The sequence below is a fragment of the Sinocyclocheilus rhinocerous genome, unplaced genomic scaffold, assembly GCF_001515625.1.
Source record: "Sinocyclocheilus rhinocerous isolate Xijiao unplaced genomic scaffold, SAMN03320098_v1.1 scaffold547, whole genome shotgun sequence".
In the NCBI taxonomy this organism is placed as follows: domain Eukaryota; kingdom Metazoa; phylum Chordata; class Actinopteri; order Cypriniformes; family Cyprinidae; genus Sinocyclocheilus; species Sinocyclocheilus rhinocerous.
In genome coordinates this window covers 153,477-165,101 of record NW_015662974.1, presented here as the reverse complement: position 1 = coordinate 165,101, position 11,625 = coordinate 153,477, and the positions used below count along the sequence as shown (strand labels likewise).

General features: G+C 32.4%; 2 protein-coding genes across 4 annotated transcripts in view; one reads left to right on the top strand and one right to left on the bottom strand.

The window, feature by feature from the left end:
- acer2 (alkaline ceramidase 2) overlaps positions 1 to 3,326 on the top strand; it is a 12,232-nt gene extending 8,906 nt beyond the window's left edge. Inside the window, exons 5-6 of one of the 2 annotated variants that reach the window (XM_016538930.1) lie at positions 1,619 to 1,756; positions 2,889 to 3,326. In XM_016538930.1, the coding sequence (XP_016394416.1) occupies positions 1,619 to 1,756; positions 2,889 to 3,075 (325 nt within the window). In that variant the 3' untranslated portion in view covers positions 3,076 to 3,326. The remainder of the gene's footprint in view (positions 1 to 1,618; positions 1,757 to 2,888) is intronic. The other variant, XM_016538931.1, reaches the window with a different exon arrangement.
- Positions 3,327 to 6,699: 3,373 nt separating this feature from the next.
- Positions 6,700 to 9,792, bottom strand: ppp1r15a (protein phosphatase 1, regulatory subunit 15A). Of its 2 annotated transcripts, none has more exons than XM_016538923.1 (2): positions 8,980 to 9,792; positions 6,700 to 7,194 (listed from the first exon to the last, which is right to left on the bottom strand). In XM_016538923.1, the coding sequence occupies exons 1-2, from the start codon at positions 9,700 to 9,702 to the stop codon at positions 6,979 to 6,981; spliced, it is 939 nt and encodes a 312-aa protein (XP_016394409.1). In that variant the 5' UTR covers positions 9,703 to 9,792; the 3' UTR covers positions 6,700 to 6,978. The 2 variants fall into 2 exon arrangements, with proteins under 2 accessions (XP_016394409.1, XP_016394411.1); XM_016538925.1 differs by having other exon boundaries at positions 8,995 to 9,792.
- Positions 9,793 to 11,625: the final 1,833 nt, after the last annotated feature.

Genomic DNA, 11,625 nt, shown 5'->3' with positions numbered 1-11,625 from the left:
TCTCTCTCTCTCTCTCTCTCTATGTCTCTCTCTCTCTCTTTTTCTTCCTCCTCTGTGAGCCCAGACTCAAATGACTTGACATCTTTATTATAGAGTATATTTTAAAAGAGTTTTCATAATTTGGGCACTAATCAATAGTATTTAAGTATTAATTATACTGTATACAAATACACTATTAATATTTTGAATTGGCTTTTATTTTATATTTTAGTTTTTTTATTTTAATTTTAGTTTTAGTCATTTTATTATGCGTTTTAATCATCTTTATTAGTTTTATATATATTTCTGTATAACATTTATTTATTTTTAGTTTAGTTAGTGGACAAGGCAAAATTTCTAATTTAAGTTGTTTTTTTGTTTGTTTGTTTTTTAAAGTTTTTCCAAGTAATATTTATATTTTTATATAAAATTAAAATAAATACAAAAAGTATATATATATATATATAATTTTACATTTATTTTATTTCATTTATTTCAGCTTTATTTTAATTGATAATAATTTGAAAGTAATTTTTTAAATAGTTTTGATTTCAGAAACAATAACACTGGCATTCATGGCTGTGTGATAAACATTCATCTGATATCTGCTGTGTTTGTTCACTGTTATAACGAGACAGATTGGGTTTCTCTGTGTGTGTAAATGATCAGCAGCGTGATCCCGTCTGTGGAGAATCGTGACTAACATCACTCTCGAATGGAACAGCATCGTTTACAGTTATTTCATGTCAAGCTGACAGTCTGTTGGATGTCTATCCAGTGCTAAATCAGATGAACTAGAGATAATCATAAGTGCAATCACTTATAAAAGTAGCAGCTGCGGTACACAATCTCTCCTCAACAAGCCGTGCCGTGTGATGTTATGCATGTTATTTTAGCATTATAGCATTGATATCAGGATTATTATAGCTAACTAAAAATGAAAATAAAATTAAAGGCATAAAACATTTTTGTTACTTGCAATAAAATTTTGCATCTGAAACATTTCTAAGGTGATGTACTAAATTAACTAGAACTGAAGTAAAAAATAATAAAAACTGTGTAGACATGTATATAAAAATAACTAAAAATGACAAAAACACAAAACAAAATAACTAAAACTTCAGCTAAAATGAAAATGGAAAATATAAAAATAAAAAAAAGATTCAAAATATTAATACAAATTTTCATAGTATTTCAATGATAAAGTAACAGATTTTTTAAAATATATTTTTAATCTCTTTTTATTTTTATATTTTCTGTATTCATTATAAATTTAGTTAAAGTTTTAGTCATTTTGTTGTGTGTTTGTCAGTTTCATTATTTTATTAATGTCATTATAGTTTTTTATTCGTTTTTATTTTTTAAGTTGTAGTTATCATGTATTTAGTTATTTATTATTTAGTTATTAGAACTGCATTTAATAGTTAAACTAAATAAAAATGAGCAATGTTGGTTTGGCAGTTAGCTGGAATTAAATAAAATATAAATAAACAAACTTTTATTTCAGTTAACTTTATATTTTATTTCAATTTTATTATTATTTTTTATTTTTTTTTAATTTAATTTAATTTAATTTAATTTAATTTAATTTAAAAAAAATTTTTTAATTTTACACGTCATGAGTTGTGTGTGTGTGTAGGTGTGATAACCTGCGTGTGTTTAAGCTGGGTCTGCTCTCGGGTCTGTGGTGGACTCTGGCGCTCGTGTGTTGGATCAGCGATCGCATTTTCTGTGAGATGTGGTCATCTGTCAACTTCCCGTATCTACACTGTGCCTGGTAATCAAGTGCACTCAACATACAGCATCTAGTGAACACATTGCTTTTAATACAATACCCCACTCAATGTACTTCTACTACTGGGCAGGGTTTCCCAAACTGGGGTTTGTGAGCTAATAATTAACGAAATCGCTAAAATGAAAAATAATTTGAGAATTTTCAACACAAAAACATGAAGACATTAAAGTAAAAGAGTGAAAAAAGGATATTTTATTTGTTTACCTGCATTTCATGTGACCACTAAAACTAAAGTACAACTAAAACTAAAACCATAAAAACATTTCCGTTGCTTGAAATCAGGGGCGTAGATTACGCGGGGGACGCGGGGGACGTGTCCCGATATATATATAATTTTTTTATTTTATTTTTTTATATATATATAACATTTCTGTCCCCCTCACTTCTGAAATGATGGCTACGCCCCTGCTGGAAATAAAATGTGAACTAAAATACAATAAAATATATTAATCAAAATTATTCCAGCATTTCTCATTTTTGTTTAGTTTAACTTGAAGTACTATAATAACTAAAACCAATAAATAAAAATTATATAGAAATTTAACAAATAATAAAAATGACACAAACTCACAACAAAATTCCTAAAGCTTTAACTAAAATGAAAGAGAAAACAGACAATATAAAAATAAAATCTAATTCAAAATATTAACCAAAAACTAGTATATCAGTGATACTAAAATAACATTAACTGAATGTGACCGTAAAGTATTAAAACTATTTTTATAGTATTTTATATTTTTTGTAAAGTATATATTTTATGGGATTCGGCTCAAAAGAAGTTTGTAAGTTATTACAGTTACTAATCCAGTTGAATCTGAAAGCACTTTTAATAAAACTTTAATACCAGTCCATGTTTTCTTCATCCCGAAGTACTTTTTTTTCAATTATTGTAAAAAAAATTTTTTCAACATTGAAATCGATAATTTGCCAAAAAATGGAAATTCTGAAAGCTTAAACATTAAATTAGAAACACCGTGGCTCATATTACTGTACAAAGTTTCTCTCTATTCACATTCGTGGGCTAATATCCATTGCAGAAATGTCAATAATTGCTTGTTTTGTGATTATCGTGATATTATTTGCTCTACATGTTTCTCTTTGTCCGTGTGTTCAGGCATATCCTCATCTGCCTGGCGTCTTATCTGGGATGTGTGTGCTTTGCTTATTTTGACGCGGCGTCGGAGGCTCCAGAGCAGGGGCCCGTCGTCAGATTCTGGCCCAGCGAGAAATGGGCTTTTATCGGGGTGCCGTACGTCACTCTTCTGTGTGTGCACAGGAAGCCCTCTATTAAGGTGACTTAGCCTGTGCTTCCCAAGGTGTCCGACTACACTTCAGTGCACTTTGTAATAGACTTTCACACGAAGGAGAATCCTGGTTTTGCTTTTGGGGAAGGATGACGGTCAGTCAGTGTTATTTAGTATCCTAATAGCACAAAATCAGCTGTAAGCTTACTTTGGGAGGAAAAAATGTGTGATGCAGGATTTCATGGTACAACGTTACATGGTGTTTCATATAATAAAGATTTTTATGTTTTTGAAAGAAGTCTCTTCTGCTCAACAAAGCTGCATTTATTTGATCAAAAATGCAGTAAAAACAGCAATATTGTGAAATATTATTGCTTACAATTTTTGTGTAAACCATGATGCACTGCCATTCAAAACTTTAGGGTAATTAAAAAAAAATAATAATAATAATCAAGAAATGAATACTTTTATTGAGCAAGGATGCATTAAATGACTGTAACAAAATATGTTACAAAATATTTCAAATAAATGCAGTTCTTGTGAACTTTCTATTTATCTAAAAAAAATACAATCCAGAATAATAACTCATAATTAACTGAGCAGCAAATCAGCATATTATACTGATTTCTGAAGATCACGTGACACTGAAGACTGCAGTAATGATGCTGAAAATTCAGCTTTGATCACAGAAATAAATTACATTTTACAGTATATTAAAGTAGAGAACAGTTACATTAAATTGTAATAATATTTACTGTAAATCTGATCAAGAGTAAGAGACTCGGTGAGCATAAGAGACTTCTGTCAAAAACATTTTTAAAATTCTAAGCATTCCAAAGCTTTAAGCGGTAGTTCACATATTAAAACAAAAAAAGGAAGGGGACTTTTAAAAGCAATTGAGCCTGAAATCAAATATGAGGATCATGTTTATTTGTACATTAAAATTAATCTGCACCTGTAACGAGGCAGCTCAGCCACAGATGAGTGTTATATAGCTGTTAACACAAAGCATGTTATTTCACAGTAGTACTACTAGTTGCCAAAACAAAAAAAGGAAGGGGACTTTTAAAAGCAATTGAGCCTGAAATCAAATATGAGGATCATGTTTATTTGTACATTAAAATTAATCTGCACCTGTAACGAGGCAGCTCAGCCACAGATGAGTGTTATATAACTGTTAACACAAAGTATGTTATTTCACAGTAGTACTACTAGTTGCCTTTTTTTGACAACAATGTATACATTTAAAATGAAAAGCTGCACCAAGTGATTTTTCATTGTTTGACTGGCTAACGTAAGAAAGCTGTTGGACTTTATACTGACACCTGTTGGTGTGAACGCAGCTTTACACAAAAGGAAAAGTTTTCACTATTCGCATGCATTTATTCCATAACATTCATTTAGCAATCAATTCATTTCGATATGGAGGATCTCATGTGAAGGTACATCATTTGAAGTACTATTGATTTATTTTAAGTTTTAGGACACAATCATCTCCACCGTCAGGGAAAAACATTGAGGTTATTACCTCTATACTGAGTTATGATGTCTATATTTAACGCAGCATAAACTGGATGCTAGATTCTAGATATTCTGAACTATGTTGCACTACTGTGAAATGAATGCAGTGTATTTGACTGATTTTAAAGCACTGCATGACAATAGTTTGCTGATCTGAATGTACAGGAAATCTCCCTTGAGAAAGAAAGTTTGTCCTTGCTTTTCTGAATGTCTTCACACAAAACAATGTTTATATCTATATATAGCCTAATGCTTTCTCAATTTTTTCCTTTATTTTTACACTTTAAAGGCTTTTTGCAGTTTGTATCTTCATTTGTCAAAGAACAGATTGCCGTTGATCATTTGATCATTGCAAAACAGAACAATGATTTATCCAAATACCAAAAACCTTGTGTATAGTATGCAATAAAAGCACAGATTCAGCTGTGGTTTGTACACCGATGACACATTCATGCTGCTTTCTTCCGATGCCACAAAATTGCATCAGTATTTCAAAGAGAAACTGATCGCCTCAGTTTCTTAATGCTTCGCCACTCATCCAGAGCTGTAGTTTTCTAAAGCAGTGTGATTTTGTGTAACTTTCTGCTCATGCAATGCACAATATGTACTGTAAGGCAATGCAATGGCTATAAGATGTGTGTGTGTGTGTGTGTACTTGTTTATGCTACATTGTGGGGACCAAATGTCCCCACAAGTATAGTAAAACCTGAAATTTTTGACATTGCCGGTCCCCAAAATGATTAAAAATAGTAAATGATGTTTATCTGAAAGTGTAACAATGCAAACAGGTTTTCTGTAAGGGGTAGGCTTAGGGGGATCAAAAATATTGTTTAGTCAGTATAAAAGTAATAGAAGTCTATGGAAAGTCCCCACAATTCACAGAAACAAACGTGTGTGAGTGTTTTCGGTCTCTGTCCCCCGGACCCAGATGCAACACAGGGACCAAGTATACAAAGACTATTTATTTTGTGACTTGTAACCGATTAATAATTTTGTAACTACCACTAAATAATGGTTTTGTAACCAAATGAGTTTGACTGTATTTTTACACCTTATTTAATAAAAACATGCTGCAACTTAACATGTTTGAACAGTCTTTCTTAATATGTTCATGCTTAAACAAGCACCTAACCCTTCTAAAACACGTTCTAACATTTCTAAACGTATTGATACTGTGGTGGAAAGGTGATGTTGTTGTAAATGGCTGCATAGAATGTGTTTATATTTGTAGTAGACATTTTCTAGCCTGTCCTGTTGTATAACATGCTATATCTCACCAAAAGACCTATTTAAGCAATATTTGTAATACGTCAAGTTCATATACATTTTATTTGTAAACATGCAAAAATATTTAAAGGAATAGTTCACCTAAAAATTCAAAATTGCTGAAAATGTACTGACCCGCAGGCCATCCAAGATGTAGATGAGTTTGTTTCTTCATCAGATTTGGAGAAATGTAGCATTGCATCACTTGCTCATCAATGGATGCTCTGCAGTGAATGGGTGCCGTCAGAATGAGAGTCCAAACAGCTGATAAAAACATCATAATAATCCACACCACTCCAGTCCATCAGCTAACATCTTGAGAAGACAAAAGCTGCATGTTTGTAAGAAATAAATCCATCATTAAGGCTTTTTTTAACTTCAAATACGAGTCTTCTATCCATAATAACGCTTTCTCCAGTGAAAAAGTCATCTCGTCTGAATCTGGAGAGAAATCTGCACAGATCAAGCAGTGTTTACAAGCCAAAAACAAATATGTCGGTGTCTTTTAATGGAGCAACAGGATGGACTTTATCACTAGAGGAAGCAAAATAATGGATTGTGAACTCTCATTTTGGCCAGAAGCAGCGATTTAAAGATTAAAACATCTTAATGATGGATTGTTAACTGATGGACTGGATTGGTGTGGATTACGGTGATGTTTTTATCAGCTGTTTGGACTCTCGTTCTGACGGCACCCATTCACTGCAGAGCATCCATTGCGGAGCAAGTGATGCAATGCTACATTTCTCCAAATCTGATGAAGAAACAAACTCATCTACATCTCAGATGACCTGAGGATGGGTAAAGTTTTAGCAACTTTTTAAATTATTTTTGGGTGAACTTGTGCAAAAATGTACACGTTGAAATATTATAACTCACAAACAAGAACAGAAGCAAGAAACAGAAAAGTTTAATATTTTTCAGCTGCCATATAAAATACGAAATGTCTTAGAATTACAGTGTTTTGTAGTACAGTAAAATTATACATGTGCAAAACACAAAATGAAATCCCAATAAGACAAAAGACATAAAAATAAAGTGCACCACGCTACTGTAACAACAGAAATTACACAGTAATTACACACAAAACTAAAAGCACCAAAAACTACACCAACATCTAGATCAACTGCTACATTATGATGATAATAACACATTAAGCTGGAGGATGATGCATTATGAGGATGTTTTTCTCTGAAGTCTCTCCCACACTCCGGCTCGGTGTTCAGCCGTCAGGCAGGGCTCAAGGAGCATCTCGATGCTCTCCGCTCTTCTTCTGAAACGCTCTCGGTCTCTGGCCATCTGCATCCAACAAGAGCCGTCCCTTGCGGCCCGGCTCGCGAAACTCCACGCCACCAGGGGGCGCACAGTCAGCTGATCACTGAAACACACCTGCAATAACACAAAACACAGGCCTGTTATCAGAGGAGCACACACTAGAGTTTCTGTTCAAACCCTAACCTTACGCATGTTAGTCATGCAGCTGGCATTATAGCAACTATAATCTGCTGACAAGACCGTGACACATTCACATTCACCGACTTTGTCTTATGAACCTTTTATTTCTGGCCTGTTGCTCAATCATGCATCACTTTTGCCAAAAAGTGAAATTTTTTTTTTTTTAGAATTATGTACAATTCACAATACCAAAAATTGTTTATTATTTTATTACTGTTTATTGACTTGTTACTATTAACTTATTTAAGTACTAATTTAAGTACTTAACTAATTTAAGCAATTAAATAAAAGAATACTGTTGTAAATATTATTATTATTTTATCAGTTTTTGGTTCAGTTTGTTTTGTCTGTACAAAACAGAAATTATTAAAAACCATTTGTTAATTGAAATAAAGTTGAAATAAAAGAAAATATAGCTTTTTATTACTTTAATACTCATTTTCTTAGGTATTTGTCCAATTTGTATTTTTTAGAACAAAGACTATTTACCAGGAAGCATTTACCAGCTTATAACTTGTTTATGAAAGGGGTTTTATTGTTAACTAAAATTAAACTAAAATAGAAACACACACACACACACACACACACACTAATAATAATAACAACTATAATAAAATAAAAACTATAATAGTATCCCAAAGATACCAAAATAAAATGCAAAGTAACAGATGAGCACTGATAAAAACAAAAAATTGAAACAATTTATGGATTCATGATATGAAAGCAACAATGAAAGCAACAAAACAATCAATTCCTGTTTATAAATTGCAAATAATTTGACTGCTTGCTAAATTGTTTGCCACTAATGGAGTATATTTACATGGTGAATGGCATCATACCAGGGTTATTATAGTTAACTCAAACTAAAACCATAAAACAATTTTATTATTTGAAATACAATAAACATTAACTGAAATAAAAGAAAATATATATAAAAAAAAAAAAAAAAAAACTTAAATAAATTATAAATGCTGCCTAGCATTTAATACCTAAAATTATATATAATTTAGAATATTATAAATAGGGGTTTATGGTTATTTGTTATTTTATAACTGTTTATTTACATTTCACTATTTATATATTGTTTAATTTATATTAAATACTGTTGTATATAATAGTACTTTTTTTAATTCCGTTTGTTTTCTCTATACATCTAAAATAGTGTTGCATCGGTGTTGTTCACTAACATGATTAAAAGCTGCTTTACCTTTAATTGAAAGAGCTGAAATAAAATATAAATATTAGATGAAAAAACGCAAATTAGAAATGTTGCCTTGAAAAACGGAAATAAAATAAGCTGAAGTACTAAAATAAAAAAAAACAGACTAATAAAATTACTAAAACTTAAACTAAAAATCTAAATGCTAATATATAAAATAACGTAATAATATAATGAAAATTAGTGCCGTCAAACGATTAATCGCATACAAAATAAAAGTTATAAAAGTGTGTGTACTCTGTATATTTATCATGTATATACAGTATAAAGGCACACACAATATTTACATATATAAATTATATCATATATATGGAATATATAAAAGTAACCCATTTTTCTTAAATATATACATGCATGTGTGTGTGTTTATATATACATAATAAATATACACATATTATGTAAACAAAAACTTTTATTTTGGAATGCGATTAATCGTTTGACAGCGCTAATGAAAATATAAATAATAAACATATAATATGAAAACAAACAAACATGTTTACCTTCTTCCCGCCCTCCTTTGAGTGTGGTTTTGGATTTGGCTCACTCTCTTCTGGTCTTGTCGCTGGCGGAGGTTGAGTTTGCTGCTTTTGCTCCGTGTTTGTTCTGGAGCCGATGGACGAGCAGAAGCTCAGAGGGTTGTAGGGGTCACCGCTGTTGAGAAACGATTCCCAAAGCTCAAGACTCTCTGCTGAAGCCTCAGAGTCTGCTTCATCCTCATCAGACCATTCAGAGTCCTCGTCCTCTGTCTCACAGTCCTCCTTGTCCTCCTCCTCCTCATCGGTTTCTTCATCAGAGAGCCTGGCTTCATCATCTTCCTCTTCATCCGAGTCAAACGCAGACGATTCCCGCTCATCATCATCAGACTCCACAACGACCTTCATTTCTGAAGCTCCATCGCTGATTTCGCCTCCAGGCCTCTCCAAGACCTCCTCCACGCCGCTCTTCTTCAGCTCGCCGGTCATGGTCATGTTTTTTCCCACACAAATGAAGAGAAACATCTTGGAGCGGAGGAGCTCGGTCACACTCGTACAGAAGTTCAGGACTCTCTGGACGAGCTGCCACAGACCGACTCTGATCTTCTCGATGGACGTTCTGCGATGAGGATCTCCAGGTGAACCGGACCAAAGCTCAGGACTCGTCTCGGATTGCATCAACAGACCTTTCTGAGGTAAACCGCACTGATACGGCAGCGGATGATGTGGAGAAATGGTGAATGGTGCCATAATCACACTCAATCTGTAAAACAATCATACGGTGTTAAAAAAAATCTATATTTTTCATTATATGTGAGCCTGGAGCACAAAAGCAGTCTTAAGTCGCTGGGGCTTTAAAGGTGATTTTCTCAATATTTAGATTTTTTTGCACCCTCAGATTCCAGATTTTCAAATAGTTGTATCTCGGCCAAATATTGTCCTATCATAACAAACCATACATCAATGGAAAGCTTATTTATTCATGATGTATAAATCTCACTTTCATAAAATTTACCCTTATGACTGGTTTTGTGGTCCATGGTCACATATAGCGATTAAAACCACTGAAAGCTTCTCAATCACTCAGAAGAGGGTTGATTGCATTGTTGCTACAACATACTATGACCAGTGTTGGGGAATTACATAATTTAATTACAAAATAAATGTCACTGTAATCTGTTACAGTTACTGAGAAAAAAAAAAAAAGTGTAATTAAATTAGCCTACAGTTACTTATGAAAATGTTAACAATTACAAAGGGGGTTTTCACACAAACACGCACATACAGATTTGATTCATTTATTTCTTAATTGCAGTGACTGCTCTAAAATACGAAGCACCAATGTTTCAGGAGTTTAGAACACAGAATAAGATGCATGCTTATTCGATAACTGTTTAATTTCCTATTTGGGTTTATGCATATGCTTTAAGATTAACTGATTTTTTCCCCAAGGCATTGTTAGATGCCAGTGTTTCCTGTCATAGCTGTGAAAAGATTTGATTTTAAAAACAGTATCATAGCTATCAAACTATTTCTTGTTATGATTTTAAACCTGTATTTAACCAGAACGATCAGAATTTAACCAGAATCAGATTGATCTCAAAGTAAAAAAGGTGCTTAAGTCTGATTTTGTAGTGGCTGTGCTTTAAAATTAAATGATTATAATCTTAATTCAAGTGATGCAGGCTTTTGAAAGTCTGCCAATAATCAGTGTTGAGTTCTACTGTAAGGTTAACCCTGCCTGCTTTAAATGTTTCAAAATGATTAACAGTAGAAAATATTTTAAATTTAGAAAAGTAATCAAAAAGTAATCCAATGTAATCAGTTACATTACTTTAATAAAGCAATTGAAATAGTTACACTACTTATTACATTTTAAATAGGGTAACCTGTAAACTGTAACCTATTACATTTACAAAGTAACCTTCCCAGCACTGCCTAACAGTAACCGTCAGAAAATTTTCTGGAAGTCAATGGTGAAAAAAGTGTCAAAGATGCGACCCCCCCTCTCCCAATTTTTCATGCCACAGCAAAAATCAAGCGTTGTATAATACCCCCATGAACTCCTGATGGCCATATATTGGTCACAAAGCAGTTAAGCAGTTATAAAACATAAAAGATTTATGTTCTTTTCTTTTTTTTTTTCAAAATTTTTGATTAGTAATATGCATTGCTAAGAACTTCATTTGGACAACTTTAAAGGTGATTTTCTCAATATTTAGATTTTTTTGCACCCTCAGATTCCAGATTTTCAAATAGTTGTATCTCGGCCAAATATTGTCCTATCATAACAAACCATACATCAATGGAAAGCTTATTTATTCATGATGTATAAATCTCACTTTCATAAAATTTACCCTTATGACTGGTTTTGTGGTCCATGGTCACATATAGCGATTAAAACCACTGAAAGCTTCTCAATCACTCAGAAGAGGGTTGATTGCATTGTTGCTACAACATACTATGACCAGTGTTGGGGAATTACATAATTTAATTACAAAATAAATGTCACTGTAATCTGTTACAGTTACTGAGAAAAAAAAAAAAAAGTGTAATTAAATTACAGTTACTTATGAAAATGTTAACAATTATTTTCACACACATACAGGTTTGATTGATTTCTTTCCAAAATTGCATTGGCTGCTCTTAAATAGGAGACACCGATATTTCAGG

Bases quoted from the DNA above. Each gene is read 5' to 3' on its own strand.
- ppp1r15a (XM_016538923.1), bottom strand. From the start codon at position 9,702: ATGGCACCATTCACCATTTCTCCACATCATCCGCTGCCGTATCAGTGC. The intron at 7,195-8,979 runs GTAAACATGTTT...GTGTTATTGCAG, and splicing joins CAAAGGAGGGCGGGAAGAAG to GTGTGTTTCAGTGATCAGCT.